Source organism: Lepidochelys olivacea, assembly GCF_965140295.1.
Source record: "Lepidochelys olivacea isolate rLepOli2 genome assembly, chromosome: 20".
Taxonomy (NCBI): domain Eukaryota; kingdom Metazoa; phylum Chordata; order Testudines; family Cheloniidae; genus Lepidochelys; species Lepidochelys olivacea.
Genome location: NC_140430.1, coordinates 7,688,998 through 7,710,137, shown reverse-complemented (window position 1 = coordinate 7,710,137; position 21,140 = coordinate 7,688,998). Strand labels below are relative to the sequence as shown.

Below are 21,140 nucleotides of genomic sequence, written 5' to 3'. Positions count from 1 at the left end.
CAAAAATATTACAAAAAATACCCATTTTGTCACACCTGCCCCTGTGGTGGAGGATCCCAAAGAGACAACAGAGCCCCAAGGACTGGGCCGTTCACTGTTAAGCCGAGGCAGGCTGGGTGTGGGCATGCAGCCTGGCTGGAGACCAAGGGAGGGCAGGGGAACAGATGGCTGCAGGGTGCTTCTGGGAGCAGAGACTCCAAATGGGGAGAACACAAGGATGGAGCTCAAAGGACGGGACATGGCACAGCCCTGGCTCCCAACAAGACAAACTGTCCCATGCTCACCTGTCTCATGCTAACCTAAGGGTCCTCAACACCATATTGCAGGTGATTAGTAACTACCCCCGCTCTGGAAAGGCCACACAGTGTCACTGCAGGTCCTAGCTTATGCAGCAATCCCTGACAGGGAAAATGTCCCCAAACATGAGCTCACTGTGGGCAGCAGGGGCCGCTGGAGCCCAGAGGCCCAGGCTCAGAGGTGCTGAGGCTGTGTGGCTTGCCCTGCGGAGACAATGACCCCTGGGATCTGATGCATTACGGGGCTCACCCCAGGATGCTCTGCAAAGGGCGCGGCACAGACCCCAGACCCTGTGAATTAGGAACAACCGGTCCCAGCACATAGAGCAGCACCACAAGCCAAGCACCTGACCTGACCAGGCTGCGACCGCATGGGCCACATCACAGGGAGGGGGGCTGCACTGCAGGGTGCCCGGGCTGTACAGTAGCTGGGTTGGCTGCTCCATCAGCAAGGCTGCCCCTGGCCAGGTCTTGGGAAGAGTAGGGAGAACCCCCCACAGCCTGCCCTTCGGCCAGCATCTACTCCCGCCTGCCACATACCCCATCCCTGCTGTCAGAGGGACCAATGTGGGCTGGGCAGGGCAGCCACACACAGCACTAGAGGAACTGGAAGCCAGCAGGCTCCCCACAGCTCAAACCAGGGGGAAATTCTTTCCCAGCCCCTCCCCCAGTCCAAGGACAGTGTCTGACCCCATCAACCCCTCCACCCACCAGCCAAGACTTGCCCAGGGATGGCTGAGCCCCAAAGGTGCCAGCGCATTCCTGGGCAAGTACCAGAGCCTCCCATCCCACCAGGAGCTGTGCTGCCTTGGGCCCGGGACCGTGGGCTATGCCAGCGGGCCAGCACTTCCACTGCCCACGGGAGGGACCACGACACTGCTCCATATCCCCCAGGAACACAATCCCTCCAGGAGACACCACACCTGGCCCCACCTCCCAGGCATAACCCCCAGCCGCCCCTCCTCACCATGCTGGTCTGGAGCTGATCTTCCACAAAGAGCTTAAGGTTGGGCAGCACGGCTGTGAGCGCAGCATCCTGTGTGGAGAGAGGTGCAGACAGCGCCTCAGCGCCAGCAGGCAGGCTGATGCTGCCATCAAAGCCCATGGGCCCAGCCCTCTGGCTGCTCCCCCCAACATCTGGGCATAAGGGTCTGTCTATAGCACCTTCCATCCCAACACGCCTTGCTGAGTGTGCAGTGTGTGCAGGGACCACTGGCCCACCACAGAAATGCAGCCACCACTGGAGTGAGGCTGACAGCTGTTCAAGGGGCACGTAACAGTGCAGAAGTAGAAAGGACGTTGAAGTGGAGGGCAAGACTCCAGCAATCCTGGGACACTGTGTCCTGGGCAGGCCCCGGCAGGCCACACCTACCCAGACACATCCCAGAGGGCTGCTGGGCTCTGGAGAGGTTTCTGCCAAACCCAGGACCACATCTGGGAAGAAGGTTCCCATGGGAGATGGGGGATCCTTGGAGCTGGAACGTGACCTGGATGCTGGATTGAACATTCCCAAGTCAGAGGGGAGGGGCACCCTGCTGGGGCAAGTGGGCGTCCTGAGGAGGACTCTGACTGGGATGCCAGCCAAGGTGCCCTGCACTAGGAAAGTGTTGCCAGCCCCCAGGAAATGGTGCTGGTGGGGAGGGTCTCTTCAGGTCCTTGTCCAGCCAGTGGACAGCACCAGAAGGGGGAGCTCTCTGAACGTGGGTGGCCCGGGTAGCACGATGGGTTGAGAGGCTGGGAACTCGCTCGCTCCAGTGACTGCCAGGCTACAGAGGACAAACTGCCAGGGGCCCCAGCAAGGAACTAGACAGCACCTACCTCCTGCTCATCCTGGGGCTCGGACTCACTCTGCCCCATGTCTGCTCCCGGCCCTGGTCCCAGGCCCGTCCCAGCAACGTGCCTGAGAACAAGCAGAGATGTTTATGCTGTGCCCTTTGGGGGAAGCCAGGGTCCACCATGCACAGCTCCCATGACCCCCCAGAACCACATACCTCCTTACTCACCCTCCCAATAGTTTTCCTTCCCTCACAGAGGGCCCCATTCCCCCCACCCCACCTCCCCAAGACAGCACCCTCCCAGACAGCCTGTTACCTCCTGCTGGTTTCTGGCTGGGAGCACAGGTCACAGGGCAACATGGGGCTGGCCCTTCCCTCACTGATCCTCACCCTGCTGCCCTTGACCTGAACTGCAGACACACCTGGGGAGCAGCTGATCCTGTGGGGCTCCCCACCAGTGCTAGTCCCACTGTTTGGGGCAAGAGTGTTGCTGCTTGACGTCTGCCAAGGAGAAAGGTCCCAGGCAGAGTCCAGACCCTGCCCACTCACCTCCTGAGCCAGGGGTGTCCCTGCCCCATTCCAGGGCAGATGGGCCCTCTGCACCTACCCTCTGAGTCACCTTGTCTATCACCAGACACAGACCGGAGATGCTTTGCCCAAGAACACAGGTACCATGACTCAGACCCCAAGCCCCTGCCAGCCGTGCAGCGTGCGGGGTGTGGAGGAGAGAGTCCCAGTTCGCACTGTGGAAGTGGGCAATTTCCAGCTCAGGACAGGGCTGGGCACTGGGGGTCAGGCCTGTACTGAGACGCAGGGGCTGCCTCCCAGCATGGGCAGACGGTACACAGGAGTTCGGCTGCTTCCAACAGCAGCATGGCCACGGCAGCCGGTTGACTCCCAGCTGAGTATGTTCCCTGGGGGTGAGCGGGATTGTACTCTGGCGGCCACCCGCACACTGGGGCCACACGGCTATTGTTCACGCGCCAGCTTGCGTAAAACTGTGCCTCTCTCCACCTGGCTAGGGAACAACCTCCTAGCTGCTGTGCAGATAGACCGGGGTGACCAGCCTGAGACGGAGCCAGAATTTACCAAGGTGCCTTGCCAAAGAGCCACAGTAACACGTCAGCAGCCCCCCGTCAGCCCCCCCCAATGCCCCCCGTGTCTCCCAGCCGCCAGCAGCACCGCCAACCAGCGCCGAACTCTCCATCCCTCTGCCTCCCCCCGCCGCCATCCGCTGTTCTGTGGCGTGCCGAAGGCTCGCGGGGGAGGGGGGAGGAGGAGCAAGGGCGCGGCAGACTCCGGGGAGGGGGTGGGGGCCTTGGGGGAAGGAGTGGAGTGGGGCTGGGGGCTGGGGCTGGGGCAGAGCCCGGAGTTGAGCAGTGAGCACCCTGTAGCACACTGGGAAGTTGGCGCCAGTAGCTCCAGCCCTGGAGTTGGCGTCGATACAACGAGCCGCATATTAACCTCTGAAGAGCCGCACGTGGCTCTGGAGCCGCAGGGTGGCCGCCCCGAGACAGACCGTAGGCAGGGAGAGGCCAGTTAAGGCCACCCAGGCTGTGTGTTGCCTGGGGCAGATGAGGAAGGATGTCCAAGAGGGGTGCCAGCCCCTAGAGAGGAGGGGGTGATAAGACAGACTCACTCATTCCCTCCAACAGGGACAACCCCCCGCACCCCCCAATCCCTCGTTAGTAACGTTCTCCCCCACGCTGTGTTGGCTTCCATCAGAGCAGCACTAGCCAGTGCTGCCCCTGCAACCTCTCCTGCCAGTGCTGCCCTGCCCCAGCCCCCCGTGCGGGCGCCGACCCTGGGCTGAAATGGCTCCAGGACATTCTCGCTGCACACCAGGACCTCACCAGGAACTCGCTTGCTGCAGCTTGGACACACGGACAGGGCAGGCAAAGCGGCGATACACAGGGGCAGCTTAACCTTCGCCAGCCAAGGCCGAGCTCTGTGGTCTCAGGGGAAAGGGATGCCAACAGAGCCCTGGCTGGCCAGGGAACACATGGGAAAGGCTGTTGGAGGGCCAGGGCCAGCACCAGTCCCCTAGGGAGGGCCGTTCACCCAGGAATAACCTGGCTCCAATGCTGGATGCGTGTGCTCAGGCCAGCTACTATTCAGGGTGAGAAAGGAGCTTGGACTCAGGCCCACTGGGGAAATCCATTTTAGCCCTTTCCCCGTCCCAGGGAGTGACACAGCAGAGGCAAGAAAGCATCGGGATAGTGCCCAGCAATGTGTCTGGCAGCCAGGGCTGAGGAGCAGGGGCTGGTTGGTGTGCAAGCTTTGGGAGGAGGAGCCCAGGCATATGTCATGTTTTCAACCTGGGTAACTGAAGTTGTGGGAACTGACTCCTGTGAACCTCTCACTCCCTTCCACTCGCAGGAGATTGTGCAAGTAAGCTCAGCCCCAAGGCACTTCCTCTAGGGCTCAAGGAGGGGAAATATGAGCAGAACCACAACCACAGGGCCAGCCAGCCAGCCCCAGGTTGGGGATCTGGGCTGCAAGGCCAGGGCACTGTGCAGAGTGCAGACCCCTCAGCCATGGGGACAATACCTGTCTCCCTGTGCCCCAGGCTCTGTGATGGGATGCAGTGCCAATGCCTTGGAAAGCTTCCCCTGTGAGCTGCTCCCGGGTTAGACCGGGCTGCACCCAGCCCATGCAGCAGAGCGGCGGTGACGTCACCACGCTGTCATTCCCCGCTCCTGCTCCGTTCTCTGCCAGCCCCAGCATTTAACACAGAGCGCAGGAAGGAGGCCCCACACAGTGAGCTACCAGCTGGCCTCCTCCCTGCCCTGGCCTCCAGCGCTAGCGGACCCGCAAAGTGCAGCCGCTGTATGGGAGGGGGAAGGGTCAGCAGGAACCCGATAAAAGCAGCCCCCAGGTTCAACCGAGAGCTGCAGAGCCAGGACAGAACAATGGGTGCCCGCAGAGACCCAACCCCCACTCCCTGCCCAGAGGGGCTACAGTCCATGCACCCCCCTTGCCGTCAAACCACCCCACCCAAAGAGTCACTTCCTTTGTCCAACCCAGCAGTCCCAGGTCTCAGCAAGTTCGGATTCCTGCCCCCCCCAGCCCCCAACTGCACACCCTCCCTGGGGCTGGGCTTCAGAATTGGGGAGCATTTCTCCAGGAATTGCACTCAGTTACCCCTTTGCCTCTGGGGCTTCCTCCAGCTTTCCACCCCCTCACCCCACAAGGCACTGCCCGTGGCCAGCCCACCCTTACCAGCCATGTGCTGGTAGCTCCTGCTGCAGGCATACCCTTCACCCCGCGGCCCCAGGGTCTCACCCAGGAGTTGTGCTCCTTGGGCGGGGTCAGCTGTGGGCAAGGCAGAGAGCAACGCACTCCCAGAGCTGCAGACATGCCAGCATCTCTGCATCCCTCTTGCCATGTCAGGGCTCCCTATCCCCTGCGCAAGCTGGGCAATGCCCCTGTGCTGCGGGCCCTGCTCTGGGGGTCCCATCTCAGCCTGCCACCTCTGGCAGCTCCTGGACCCTGCACCTTTTCATCCTGGCCCCATTTCTCCCTCAGGCCTCTCCTCCACGGGCCACTCACTGTCCGGTTCATCCCCACCCTCATTTGTGGTTTGGTCCCAACGGTGGCCCAGGAAATGCCTCAACGATGGACATGCAGTGAGCCCTGCAGGTTCTATCAACCCAGCCCCCTTTCTGGGCAGCACATGGGCAGGGCTAATGCAGGGAGGTGGTGCATGATACCAACCACAGAGTCTGCTCAATACCCTGCCCCAGTCCTGTGAGACCTGTGGACATGCCACCCCCTTTCAGCAATTCCCCCCAAGCTTCACCACCAAGGTTACAGGTTCGGTTGGACTCTCATCAGTGAACATCGCCATGTCAGATCCTACAGAGCACTGGGTAATGGGAATATCTCCAGAGCACGGACATGGCAACCCGGGTGCTACGTTCATTTAGCTCTGCCTGGACTTGGTTTAGGATGAGCGCTCGCAGCCAGCACGTCACCAGCTCTGTCTGCCAAGGCCCCACCGTCTAACTGCAGCACAATGCTGGTGGGCTCCACCCCAGCCAGCGACAGAGCAAGCGCTTCCCACCGCACACAGTTTGCTTCCTGCAGTTCACCACAGGGAGAAGTTGGACTTGCCGAGCCCCGGAAACTGCAGCAGTTGCTGTGTTACAATCAGCAAGGTTTCCAGCTGGCTTCCTCCAATCAGCCACCTGCCTCCTGCAGGTAGGAGCAGCACAGCGAGCATGAGAAGGGGACTGGGGCTGGCCCCTGTGCCCTTTGAATCAGCCACACAGCTCCCACTGAGCTCAGGGAGGCAGAATCAAGGCCTTGCTGAGCACAAGCAGCACCAAGGGGTCCTGGAGAATAGGTCCACCAATGGCTATTAGCCAAGATGGTCAGGGAGGCAACCCCTGGGTGTCCTAAGCCTCTAACTGCCAGAAGCTGGGCATGGAGGACGGGATGGATCACGTGGGCCTGTTCTGTTCATTCTCTCTGAAGGCAGGATACTGGGCTGGATGGACCATTGGGCTGACCCAGCGTGGCCGTTCTTATGTTCTTAAGATACAAAGGCTGACTTTAGAGAACTGGCCTGGAGAGCAGGCCCCCGCTGCCCCAGCGGCAGAGCCCTTGCCCCACCCGCAGAGTTCATTCTCCACATCACAGTGGAAAGACCCACCCTGTGGGACTCAAACAGCTGCACGGATTTGGCTCAAACATTAAAAGAAAACCACTCACTACCTTCAGGCGAACACCAGGTGGCGAAGCTCCAAGCCCAAAGTGACAGCATGAAGCAGAGTTCAAATCAGAGTCCTGGTGACACCGGCATGGCAGTTGGTGGCAGGTTACCAAAGCTCAGGCTCCAGGCCCCACCCTCACCCTGTAGCCCCCTTATCAGCCAGGGAGAGGCTACAGATAACGAGGGTGAAGGATCAATGAACAGCAGCCGTCCTCTATCCCACACAGGCTCACAGACGAGCCCGGGATGCTGTTAACAGCCACCCAAGGGACAAAGGGTGTTGGATCAATGGGACCCAGATTCCTGCCAGGGCAGCCATCTCCTCTCACCCCAAAGAGGAGAAGGCACAGAAGGAAAAGCTGCCTGGGAGAACCCCTTGGCAGGGAGCTTTGCTCAGGACGCAAGGGTCCCTCTGCCGGCTCTCATGCAGGATGCCCACTGAGGCATGGGGAAGAAGCAGCCAGATTAATCCAGCTCTTGATTGCCTTTGCACTGCAGCAACAGCCTCTGAAGACTGATCAGCAAGCGAGGCCATGCCCTGATAACAGGGCTGGACAGACAGATGCTCTGTGGAAAGGCCAAACAAAGTGCCCGTGGCTTTCCCCACCCCACCAGCCCAGCCTTCCCTGCCTAGCATCTGCCAAACCCAGCCTAGCCTTTGCCCCTCCTAGCCCACCGCCCATGCCCCCCCTTTCCCCAACCCCCCAACTTTTCCCACCCAGCACTTGCTTCCCCCAACCCAGCCTTCCCACAACCAACACCCCCTCAACTTCCTATCTGATGCCTGCCACCCTCCTTCCAGCACCTGCTGCTGCCACCGCCCCACCCCCTTCCCCACAAGCCTTCCCTGCCACCCTCAGCCAGCCTTCCCTCCCCCCCGATCAGTCAGTCTTCCCCTCTTGCCACCTCACTCTCTCCACCCTGCCCTGCCCCACCCAGCATCCCACCCCCCAACCCACCCTTTCCCACCCAGTGGCTCAGCTAAGCCTTGCAGCTCCCCTCATTAACAGTGTCAGCTACTTCAGAGGACATCTCTGTGCTGGTTGTTACTAGCGTACTTTGGAGCTCATACGCACATAGAGCCCACCATCTATGCAGCATTACCAGCTTCAGTGCTCACAAGTGAGGCCCCCAAAATCATGGGATTACAAAACTGATCAATTTGGGTTCTTTATTCATCCCTCCATGGAGCCGCTGGACCATGCTCCCCAGCCATGAGTGCTAGACACTGATTTCATTGGCTAAGCTAAAGCTGGAATTCTCACAAATTCACATGACTCCAGGAGCTGAGACTTTAACAAATCCACCAGTTCTCCTGAGAGTCAGTGACCTTGGCTGTGCTCAGGGGAGGCTCAGCTCTGTTCCCAGCTGTGCCCTGCTTGGGAGCACTCTGTCACAAGTGTGATATTGGGGAGAAAGGAGCACACAAGGGGCATGGCCCATGCCTGAGAGACAGCTGGACACATTTCCATGGGCAGAATCAGGTTTAAAACCTACCAGAGCGTAATAAAGTGGGAATTTTCTGTAATATTTTTAATTAATCCTATGCTTGCCTCAGTTTCCCTCTGTACTTCACACTGTTACCCAATGGGTCCAGAAGAGTTAAAATGCCCAGGGGACAAAGCAGGAGACATGAGGTGCCCGGACTTTCAGAAAGCCTTTGACAAAGAGCCTTTGGTGGGGGTCCTAAGCAAAGTAAGCAGTCACGGGATAAGAGGGAAAGTCCTCTCATGGATCAGTAACTTAAAAGACAAGAAACAAAGGATAGGAATAAATGGTCAATATTCAGAATGGAGAGAGGTAAACAGTGGTGTCCCCCAGGGATCTGTACTGGGGCTAGTGATGTTCAACATATTCATAAATGATCTGGAAAAGGGGGTAAATGGTGATGTGGCAAAAAGTGCAAATGATAGAAACTTAGTCAAGACAGATAAGTCCAAAGTAGACCGTGAAGAATTACAAAGGAATCTCAGACAACTGGGTGACTGGGCAACAAAATGGCAGATGAAATTCCATGTTGGTAAGTGCAAAGTAATGCTCATTGGAAAACATAATCCCAACGATACATAGAAAATGAGGGGGGTTTATCATATCAATGATGAGCTGTTACTACTCAAGAAAGATCCTGGGGTCACTGTGGATAGTTCTCTGAAAGCATCTGCTCAGTGTGCAGCAGCAGTCAAAAAAGCGAACAGAATGTGAGCAACCATTAGGAAAGGGATAGATAATGAGACAGAAGATGCCATAATGTCTCTATATAAATCCATGGTATGCCCACAAGTTGTATACTATGCACAGATGATTGACCCATCTCAAAAAAGGTATATTAGAGTTGGAAAGGGTACCGAGAAGGGCAAGAAAAATGATGAAGGGGGTAGAACAGCTTCCCGTAGGAGGGGAGATTAAAAAGACTGGGACTTTTCAGCTTGGAAAAATAGACAATGACGGGAGGTCTATAAAATCACGAGTGGTGTGAAAAGAATGAAGAAGGAAATGTTCGTTCTCCACGTCAGAAGAACCAGGGGGTCACCCAATGAAATTTATTGGCAGCGGGTTAAAACTACCTTAAGGAAGTACTTCTTCACACAGTGCACAGACAAGCTGTTGAACTCATTGGCAGGGGATGTTGTGAAGGCCAGAAATACAGCTGGGCTCAAAAAGAATGAGAGAAGTTCCTGGAGGACAGGTCCATCAATGACTATTAGCCAAGATGGTCAGGGATGCAACCCCGTGCTCTGGGTGTCCCTAAACCACCGAACGCCAGAACCTGGGACTGGATGATGGGGACGGATCACTCAAAATTGCCTTCTTCTGGTCATTCTCTCTGAAGCGTCTGGCACTGGCCACTGTTGTAGGGGCATTGGCACCATTTTTATAGTGGAGGTGCTCAAAGCCACTGAACAAAACTAAATCACTATATGAGGGAAACCACTTCAAGTCAGAGGGTTCTGCCACACCCCCAGCACTCCTAGTTCCAGCACCTCGGCACTGCTGGAAGACAGGATATGGGCTGGATGGACCTTTGGTCCGACCCTGTATGGCCGTTCTTAAGAGGTGTTGGGTCACGCTGTCTGAAGTTGAATGAATGGGTCATTAAGGACTGGTTGAAACTGACCCATGTCAGTGGAGGATCTGAAAACACAAGGGGAGCCCCAAAAGCCAGGGCAGTCACACCTAGCAACCGAGGAGGAGATTTCCCCCACCTCTCTGCAGGGAAGCAGAACACAGGTCCCCCAGCCAGCAGTTTTATAGCCCCTCAGCCCAAATCAGCTGACCCAGGCCAGCTGTGGCTTTCACGGCAGTGTAGACATACCCCCCCACACCCACCCACCCACTCTCCCCGCCCGCTCCCAGAGCTCAATGCAGAGTCTAACAAGTGCAGAACACCCAGTCTCCTGAACCTGCTGCTGTCTAGGACCACAGGAACTGCCAGGTGGAATCAAAGCCAGGGTCCCTCTTGCCCAGCAGCTGCTGCGAGCCCCACACTGATGGCATCTCTTCAATCATGGCCTGGCCTGGCGCTGCAGGGTCCAGGTCTTTGTTCACATTAGGGGCTGTGTCCACACACAACACATTAGCTGAGAAGGGCAATGCAAAAAAGAGACTCCAAGTGGAGAGCAGCGACCTGTGAGGAGAACTGCTCAGGGAGTGACCTCACCCCTGCACAGGATGGCAATGCCCGGTGGGAGGCAGTGAGGTGTCAACTTGCTCCTGTGCACAAGGTTTGTGTCTTCGGCTGCAAGCTAGATACAAAGGAGGATGCTCCAGAAGGCCAACAACCTTAGTGAGAGCTGGTGCCGGGCAAAGGAGGGAACTCAACACCCCAATGAAGCAGCCCCCACGCTGGGCAGATCAGCCACAAGACAACTGTGAGATGGACGCTGACTGCACCCCCAGAGGGGCTGACAGCATTGCATGCCGCTGTTCAGACAGAAGGCGGAGTTGGCCACAGACAGGCTTCTGAAGGCAGGAGATCTGCCACCCTCCTTAGCTGGAGTTGGGGGCCCAGGCTGGCATTCCCAGAAGCACTGGTATCCAGCTTGGCATCCATTCTGCCATTTTCTCTTTTCAATTCGTTGCCAAGTACACTTTGCCCTGGTGACTGGCACCAGCAGAACAGGCACTGCCGGATGCTCCCCATCAGGAACCAGCATCTGACCTTACAGCAGGAGCGGGAAATGCAGCTGCAGCAGGGTGTAAAGGCCGGGCTCCTGCTGAGAGCTGCGCAGGGCGTCTGGCATGGGAAGTGCCAGGCATGTCTCTCCCACAGCAAAGGAGGCAGCATGTCCACACCAGCTGTGAGCAGCAGCCCGAATACCCAGGCTCTGCTCTCGCCTGGCCGTCAGTGCGTCCGCATTGCTGCCCATGCACTAGGACACAGGGGGCCAGGCACAGCCAAGCTGGGCTCCTCACACACAGCCGCCCCTAGGTTAGCTCCGCGGGCTGCACGAGTGCCCGTTCCCGAGCACGTTTCCTGGCCCTGGACCCACAGCAGAGCTCGGCAGCAGCACTCTCGTGACGCTGGCATTCAGGCAGCTCGCCGGTATGGTGGGCACCTGTTATTAATACTCGGCCTTTCATCAGAGACGCCACGCCCACCGCAAACCAGTTACTCAGCCCCAGTGCCCCTCCTGGGGGGATGACTGGACCCATGTGACAGAGGGGAGCAACTCAGCTGAGGTCTCCCGGGAGTCAGTTGGTGCTGCAGAGCCTGTCTCCTGGGCACTGTCAGCTTAGAGGAGGGTTTTCATCGCATCACACACCCGTCGCTCGCCCAGCCCTTGCAGAGTGCAGAACTGGCTGCAACTCTGCCAGACCTGGCCCAAAGCAACACGCTCAAGGGGGAGAGTTAGCAGTGGACACAGGGGAGCAGCCTCTCGACTCTCACCTCTCAGGCTCTGGCCTTCAATCCCCTTCTGCCCCACCATTACTCAGGGTAACAGCTGCACCTCCTAGGCTCAGGGAATCCTGGCCTTTCATGCACACTGCCCCTACAAAGGCAGGTGAAGAGCCAGGCCTTCATTGGAACCATGTAGGTCAAACCAGATGAGACACCGGGAGATGCGGAGCACGATCGCCTGGTGGGCAGGGGGCCAGGACTCCAGGTTTTCATGCTCAGCTCTGCCACCAACTCCCTCTGTGACTCTGGGAGAGTCATTTGTGAAACTGAGGCACAGAGAGGCCAATCTACAAAACACACCTAATACAAATCCAGAGAAGCACGCTTAAAGGGTCAGCTCCCGGGAAGGAGAGGGGAGAGCTGCATTGAGAGGGCCGGGGGTCATCGTTCTCTGTAGCAGAATCACTGGGCACAGCAGGGACTTGGCGCTCTCCTAGACCTACAGGACTCAGACCGGGGGTCATGCTGGCATGTTTGGGAGCTGACGATGATCAGTAGCCACATGGCTCAGAGAAGCACAGAGAGCTCATGGACCAGTTTCCAACTGGCCAGACCACTCCTTCACTCTCAGAGCCACTAGCCAGGCCCACTGTGTCACTAAGGGCTAGAAGGGCAGCACCAATGTCAGCTGCCTGCAAGCTCACAGAGCCAGTGTCCAGCTACAGGCCCGGAGGGCGCTTTGGAGAGTAACAGCCTCACGGATCAACACAGCTCATCCCTCCCAGACACGGTTGGGCTGATGATGAGTCACCCCCATGTTCACTCAAGGATGGATCCCCTCACCCTCTACATGTACCAGCTGGCTCCTCCTGGGATGAGAGGAGCTGTCAATCACACTGCCCTGTGACAGTGAGCACTGGTGCAAGGATGAGGGAACAGAAGTGGTCACCCCTGGAAATCAACTCTCTGGCCTGTGCCCAGCTTAGCAGGGCCCCTATCCTGCTGCCAGAACTCAACAGGAGGCAGACGATGAGTTACTCACTGTTGAGAGTGGGTCACGGAGCCTAGGAAAGAATCCTTGCAGAGGGGGATGTATCAGTGCCCTGGAGCTGTTTGACACTCATACTGAGCTGGGCCTGCAGGCCCCAAGGCGGGGCTTGGGGAGCGTTCTGCTACATGGCTAATAAGAGCAGCAGCCCAGAGAAGATGGGTCATGGGGGAGAGAGAGATGGGTCCATCCTGCGTGGCAGCACACGCCCTATACATGCCATGTGCTGAGCCAATGGCATCTGGGAGCCAGAGACCCCGGACTCCTGCTGCTGTGCCAGAGCCAGGCAGGCGCAGTGCCAGCCACACCAAGTTCCACCATAGCCCAATTCCTGAGCTGCCCCGCCCAGCGCCTCCCCCACCTGCCCAGCGCCACCCGCTCCCCCAGCGCCTCTCTGAAGCACCTAGCACTTGCTCCCCCAGAACCAAGCAGAGCCCACCACCCCCTGTAAGTAGCCTCAGCAGCTACGCAGCGACAACTGGTGACCTATCCCCTCCTGGCTGCCCCCTAGTACTGCCCCAACAAAACTATTCATCACTACTGCCTGCTCTGAGCCAGCCACTCCCAATGTCCCAGGCCACTGCCCAGCAAACACTAGCTGCCAACCAACCCCATCAATGGGCCCACCACCAGACACCCAGCCTCACTGCGCCCAAACCAGCCAGTGACATCAGGAACACAAAACACCAGCTCTCCCAGTAAGCCACGGCCTCATTGCACAAGCAGGCACCCTGGCCTCCCACCCAGAGCCAGTGACCCAGCCCTATGGACCCAGACAAAACATCTGCTTATCACCCCCCACATGCACACACACTACTCAGCCCAATAAGCCCTCCAACCAGACACACTGCTAGCCAGTCAGGCAGTAATAACTCCCACACTGGCCCCCAACAAACTAGTTACATCTACACCCTGCCAGTGACGCATTGTCTCCAACCCTTATTGCTAACCAGTACGCGCGGGGGAGTGACATCCTCCCCACACACCTATCCCCGCCAACCCCCCACTATCTGCGACAACACCCCTAGGCAACAACATACTCCCGCACACCATCCCTCTACCCCAATACCTAGCACCACACCCCATGAACTGCCCTTCTCCCATGCCCAGACACTCACCCCACGCACTGCCAACCACATACCTACCCCGCCCACCCCCCCACCACAACCCCTCCCCCCACACACACACCCCGCCCTGACCCCACCACAGCCCCTCCCCCGGACACTCACCCTACACATTGCCCCCGCCTGCGCTGCCAGCCACATACCCACCCCACCCCGGCCCCCCCACAGCCCCTCCCGGCCCCCCCACAGCCCCTCCGCTTGCTCATGCACCCACCCTATGCACTGCGCCTGCCTGCGCTGCCAGCCACATACCCACCACAGCCCCTCCCCCCCCACACCCACCGCACCCCGGCCCCACCACAGCCCCTCCCCGCACACCCACACCCTGCCTTGGCCCCACCACAGGCCCTCCTGCACAGCCACTCACCGACCCCACCCTGAGCCCACCACAGCCCCTCCCCCCGCATACACCCACCACAGCCCAGCCACACCCACCCCACCCCGGCCCCACACACAGCCCCTCCCCAGCCCCACACACCCACCGCGCCCCGGCCCCGCACACAGCCCCTCCCCAGCCCCACACACCCACCGTGCCCCGGCCCCGCACACAGCCCCTCCCCAGCCCCACACACCCACCGCGCCCCGGCCCCACGCACAGCCCCACACACCCACCGCGCCCCGGCCCCACGCACAGCCCCACACACCCACCGCGCCCCGGCCCCGCACACAGCCCCACACACCCACCGCGCCCCGGCCCCGCACACAGCCCCTCCCCAGCCCCACACACCCACCGCGCCCCGGCCCCGCACACAGCCCCACACACCCACCGCGCCCCGGCCCCGCACACAGCCCCTCCCCAGCCCCCCACACCCACCGCGCCCCGGCCCCGCACACAGCCCCTCCCCAGCCCCCCACACCCACCGCGCCCCGGCCCCGCACACAGCCCCTCCCCAGCCCCCCACACCCACCGCGCCCCGGCCCCACACACAGCCCCTCCCCAGCCCCACACACCCACCGTGCCCCGGCCCCACACACAGCCCCTCCCCAGCCCCACACACCCACCGCGCCCCGGCCCCGCGCACAGCCCCACACACCCACCGCGCCCCGGCCCCGCACACAGCCCCACACACCCACCGCGCCCCGGCCCCGCACACAGCCCCACACACCCACCGCGCCCCGGCCCCGCACACAGCCCCACACACCCACCGCGCCCCGGCCCCGCACACAGCCCCACACACCCACCGCGCCCCGGCCCCGCACACAGCCCCTCCCCAGCCCCCCACACCCACCGCGCCCTGGCCCCGCACACAGCCCCTCCCCAGCCCCCCACACCGCCCCTCCCCGGCCCCCCACACCTACCGCGCCCCGGCCCCCCACACCTACCGCGCCCCGGCCCCCCACACAGCCCCTCCCCAGCCCCACACACCCACCGCGCCCCGGCCCCGCACACAGCCCCTCCCCAGCCCCCCACACCCACCACGCCCCGGCCCCGCACACAGCCCCTCCCCAGCCCCCCACACCCACCACGCCCCGGCCCCGCACACAGCCCCTCCCCAGCCCCCCACACCCACCGCGCCCCGGCCCCGCACACAGCCCCTCCCCAGCCCCCCACACCCACCGCGCCCCGGCCCCGCACACAGCCCCTCCCCAGCCCCACACACCTACCGCGCCCCGGCCCCGCACACAGCCCCTCCCCAGCCCCACACACCCACCGCGCCCCGGCCCCGCACACAGCCCCTCCCCAGCCCCACACACCCACCGCGCCCCGGCCCCGCACACAGCCCCTCCCCAGCCCCACACACCTACCGCGCCCCGGCCCCGCACACAGCCCCTCCCCAGCCCCACACACCCACCGCGCCCCGGCCCCGCACACAGCCCCTCCCCAGCCCCACACACCTACCGCGCCCCGGCCCCGCACACAGCCCCTCCCCAGCCCCACACACCCACCGCGCCCCGGCCCCGCACACAGCCCCTCCCACACACACCCCACCCTGGCCACACCCCAGCCCCTCCCCTGCCCCACACACACCCTCCCCTGGCGCCGCACACACCCCCTCCCGCACGACCACTCACCAACCCCACCCTGAGCCCCCCCCCCACACACACACCCCGCCCCGGCCCCCCCACAGCCCCTCCCGCACGGCCACTCACCGACCCCGCACACTTCCCCCGTCCACGCCGCTAGCCCCCCATGGTCCCTTTTCCCACCCCAGGGGTTGCCCCCTGCCCGCGCGTGCAGCCGCCCCCCGCGGGCCCTAGGAGCGGCTCCCTCGGGATCGCGCACTCAGCCCCCGCCCCTACCTCCGCGGCCCCGCCGCAGCCTGCAGCCCGGTGCGACACCAAACGCTGCCCCCGCCCAGCGCCCGCCTTCGGGGGCACGGAGCATGCTCGCCCGAACGGAGCATGCGCAGTACCCTTCCCTGGTGCCGGTGCCCTCTCTCTGCCCTCACTCCCCCGCGCGTTGCCGCCCTCTGGCGGATCAAGCTGCTGTGGGTAGCGGCGGGAGAGGGGCCAAATGCTATGAAATATTGTACAGACACCCCCCCCCAGAGCCCACACCCCCTCCTGTGCCCCAGCCCCCTGCCCCAGGTCAGAGCCTGCACCCCTCACCCAAACTCCCCATAGCCGGTACCCAACCGCTGTCCCAGATCCTGCACCCCGGGCACAGCCACCTTACCCTTTTGTGGGCCTGGTGCTGAACCTATTTGTGGGCCCCCATGGGGGCTAAGGGGACATGGGGCGGGGGGGGGGCCGGGAGCAATGGGAGGTGGGTCATGGCACGGCAGGGACGGCCCCCCTCCACCCAGCCCAGTACAAGGGCACTGTTTACAAACCGACAGCTGCCGGACGGACACTGGCCTGCTGGGCTCTGCGTTGCCACCATGCTTCTTCCCCTTGTGGGTGGGCCCACGCCACACCGTGCTACCCCCTGCCTAGCGCGGCTCGGACCCCCTACGCACAGTGCCACGCTGCCCAGAGACCCCCACAAATGCCTATGCCCGGTGCCCTCCCACAGACCATGATGCCTAGCACACCTCCACCTGCCCAGAACCCCCTCAGAGATCCTCTCACTGCCCAGTGCGCCCCTACCCAAACACCCCCCACAGCCCTCCCACAACTGCACAGTGCCATGCACCTTCCCGCCCAGAGTCCCCCCCCAGATCCCCTCACTGCTCAGTGCCCCCCACAGCCCCACCGCCATAACTGCACAATGCCCTGCACAGACCCCCCCCCCACTTCCCAGTGCCTTGACACACACAGATCTCCCCCACTTCACGGCCCAACACACACAGATCTCCCCACCCCCTCACTGCCCAGCACCCCCCCCCCCGACCCTTTAGAGACCCTACTCTCCTATGCCCTGACCCCTGTCCACAATAGCTGGCCCTGACGGGAGGTGACTGTGTCTGCCAGGCTGAGCCGGCAGCGCATCCAGGGCTGGTCCTGGGGCAGGATAACTCCAGCCCCTTGGGAGTACTGCAATCAGCCAAGCTGGAGCAGGAGCAGAGCCTGCCTGGGCCAGGCTCCCTCAGGACCCACATGCCTGGCAGGACCCACCTGAGCTCCCCTGCACTGTCCCCTGTGACTGGCTGAGACTGGCCCGGTCTCTGCACCAGTCCCAGGTGGCTCTGCCCCGAGGGAGGCAGGTGGGGCCCCACAGATCCCAGGCAGCGGAGACAGCTCAGAGCTGGAGCAGTGCTAAGAAACATGGCAGATCCTAGGGACCTGACTCCAGAGATCCCACCCAGCCCAGCCACACCCATTGGCACCGGGGCCAGCAGCCCTGCCCAGCCTGCATGGTGGACCCCAGCTGCTGGGTGATGAGCCACCAACAGGCGAGTGAAACCTGCTGGCTGAGAGAGGCTCACACAGCAAGGCCTGTGTGCTGGACTGCCCCAGGCGAGGGGCCAGAACCGGCTGTGTGGATGGGTAAGAGGGGTCTGTAATGGGCAACTTCCCAGAGTGGGCCTGTTGCCACGGCACCATTGTAAACACGGTACTGACCCCAGACCCCTCCCATAGCAAAACTCCCTTGCACCTTTTCTGGACACCACCAAAAAATATAAAAACCTGGTGCTACTTTACTGCTACAGGAGACTTGATGCAGTGAAATAATTTCCCTACGTTTTCCCTCAAACTCTGCGTCACACATTTTGAGTATTTAAAAGAGTCTCTTATAACTAGAAAAGGAGGACTTATGGCACCTTAGAGACTAACCAATTTATTTGAGCATAAACTTTCGTGAGCTACAGCTCACTTCATCGATACATCCAATGAATTGAGCTGTAGCTCACAAAAGCTTATGCTCAAATAAATTGGTTAGTCTCTAAGGTGTCACAAGTCCTCCTTTTCTTTTCGCGAATACAGACTAACACGGCTGCTACTCTGAAACCTCTCTTATAACTATTCGTCTATGTGAAGTCTCATAAGAGTTCACAAATTTGTCTTATCAGCTGCTGTGATTCCCTGAACTGCGCTCTCTTCCTTGTAATCCATTTTAATTATAGCTTTGCTCCTTTAAAAATGTTATTTCTATTACTCTTATTACTCTTAACACTTCGTCATTTATCTGTATCATCACTGATCAGTGCATGTCATTGTGCTGTTTATTTTTTATTCTAATAGCTTATGCTAATAAAAAAAATTTAAGTAAGTAGTTGTTATTGCATATATCTTGATATGCATATATCTTGGCTGTGAATCCAACCCTTAGTGTCCCATGTTCACATGTCATTGCTTCTGTGTAGAAGCTGATTCACAAATATTTAGTAAGTGTATTATCTTGTGTCATCTTACATCCTTCCCAAGGGCAGAAATCTTCTGCAAAAATGACGGCTTGGGCTCATGAGCAGTGGCTGCAGAACTTTTGGATGCACAAGTCCACATTTCTGCATCTGTGTGCAAAACTCACCAAAATAAAAGCTGCACTGAGAATGGAGAATCAAATATAATTGCACTATGGGGACCTGCAACACCAGATTCTTATTGGTCAATCAAAGGGCTCTCTACAAAACCAAGGTAGAATGGATTTCTTTAATGTAAGTAGTCACAACATATTGTTAAAGATCATTTCATGCTCAATGCCCTGTTAACATCTCTGCAGTCACAGATGATACCTATCAGTGAATGGTGGTGTGACACACACCTAGACCCCTCATGACAAGGGTACAGAGCCATCTTCATTAGTATACAGAATGTAGAACAGAGGCCACTCCCCTAGCCTCATCTGCATGAAAGATAGGGAAAGGAGACATCTCATTAGCATACAGAATGGGGAACAGAGAACGGCACTGAACTCTGGGACCAAAAAAGCAGGGAACAACTGCATCATGGGAGATCTGTGCCCCAAATGTTAATGAACCTATGCCTGCACACACGCAGCTCAGCAGTTATCAGACCAATTCTAGTAAGGAATCCTTGACTGATGTCCAAAATACTGAAGCAGCCCAATTTCGTTGTGAGCTTCCTGAAGGAACATCAGCCATAGCTAGGAGTGATCAGCTCCTCTCGTCTAGCCTAAAGAAAATGCTTGAGTCATCAGTTTACCCATAAACAAATCTAGTGTCCTCCCTTCAATCATTGTATTTTCTCTACAAAAACCACTACTCATACCCCAGTAAGTGTTCTGATGCACAGACCAAACTCTGCCTCAGATACACTGCGATTTCATCTGCTCCTGACAGATCCAAGACCCTGAGCTACCACTGTCATCTGGGACCCCTGATGACTTCAAGCTTCCTGGAGTGGGTGAGATCCCTCCCTCTCTCTCTGTTTCCTTTTCTACCTCAGGTATTAACCTTTGATAATGTAACTGTTATTTTGTTTAGCCCTCCTTGAGTAGTTATCACTATGATTCAATAAATAACTTTTAAGCTGGTTGACACTCTCTCTCTCTCAGCTTTACTCTTGTGTTTTTATCTTCACCATTTAACTCTGCAGCAATGCTTCTTTCACCTAAGCTACAGATCCCTGTAGCACCCAAAAATACTGTGGGGTTTGCTCATCAAGTGGGTTACTGGCAGTACAATTGTGACGTGAAAGTGGGATAGGGACGTGTTAAACCTGTGGCATATGGGGAGGGGGGTGAAAGTGCTGCTCGACCCAGCCTCTTGAGACCGGGCCCGGGCAGATAAGGGGTTCAGCTTGAGAATGCTGCTTCAGTCAGTCCATTGACTACAGCGGCATATGAGGGGATCAGCTGGAGGGTGCTGACTGACCCAGTCCACTCAGACTTGCTCTGCTAGTGTGTGTGTGTGTGTGTGTGTGTGTGTGTGATGATTCCCTATTTCCACTTAAGTAACTGTTTTCTCTTGTACACAATTCTCAGGGAAATCGTTTTAGGAAAAAATTGCAAATGTTTTGGCATATCTAAGGAGCAGCCCATATCCTGAAGGAATCAATAAAGCAAGCAGACTGAACCTGCATCGATTTGCTATCAACTTTTTTTTGGAAGGCAAGGAATACTTTTTTCAGATAATACTGACACATTACACTGGAAACTTCAGACTGTAAATGGTGGTCCTGGTGTCCCAACACTGGGATTATTTGGAGTGTTAACCTTACCTTCAATGGGACCGGCCTCTCGAGTTTTATTCAAATATTCCAGAAAATCTCCTCTGTTATCTATGCGGGTGGTGCAACAAACACATTGTGCAGTTACACGAGAAATGAGTATCATTTTATCAAAAAGCCCTATGACTTTGCTTCATTTCTTAAGTATGTTATCCATTCTGCTGCAAGCACCAACAACAATCACTATATATTTACTAAGCAATCATTTATAATTAAAAAAACAAAACAGCTAGTTCTAACCACACAGTGAAATTCCTCCCTTGTACTCAAAGCATTACGAACCATAGTGTATATAGATGTCTTTAATATGCATATGCCTTATAATTAATGAATGGCTTTGCAAATAGCTGATCATAGCTTAAGTGCAACACTTGATTTCATCATCATGTCTCCCTCAGTGGCGGATTAGTCACTGTGACTACAGAGCCCAGGCTGAGGGGCCAAGGTCAAGGGGGGGCCCCCAGCTTCCACCCAGTGAGTGGGGCAAGGGAGGGCCTCCCACATCGCCCCCACCCCAGCCCTGGCAGAAGCCATGGGGTAGCAGGGGAAGCCCCGATGCCCAACCCCTTCTCCAGCAGAAGTGCCAGGTGGGGCAGGATAATCCACAGCACCCCACTCCTGGTCCCGTAAAGAAGCGCAGCACCTGAATCCCCGCTGGAGCCCTGGGACTGGAGGAGCCCTCACTCCCTGGTACAACCCCGGGGTCATGACACAGAGACAGAGCTTCTCCGGTCCTGGGGCTATGTGGGAGAGGCTGGTGGTTAGGAAATGAGCAAAGGAGTTGTGGGGGAGGCGGAATGGCGGGGAGCCTAGGTGGAATATGGCTG

At 58.6% G+C, this 21,140-nt stretch overlaps 1 protein-coding gene across 3 annotated transcripts in view; it reads right to left on the bottom strand.

Moving 5' to 3' along the window:
- Positions 1-16,107, bottom strand: part of LOC311510597 (patatin-like phospholipase domain-containing protein 6) — a 57,710-nt gene extending 41,603 nt beyond the window's left edge. For all 3 annotated transcript variants that reach the window (XM_084610381.1, XM_084610380.1, XM_084610382.1), the window contains exons 1-3: positions 16,042-16,107; positions 2,115-2,196; positions 1,264-1,332 (exon numbers count right to left, since the gene is read on the bottom strand). In XM_084610381.1, coding sequence (XP_084466507.1) covers positions 1,264-1,332; positions 2,115-2,153 — 108 coding nt within the window. In that variant the 5' untranslated portion in view covers positions 2,154-2,196; positions 16,042-16,107. The remainder of the gene's footprint in view (positions 1-1,263; positions 1,333-2,114; positions 2,197-16,041) is intronic.
- Between the last annotated feature and the right edge of the window lie 5,033 nt (positions 16,108-21,140).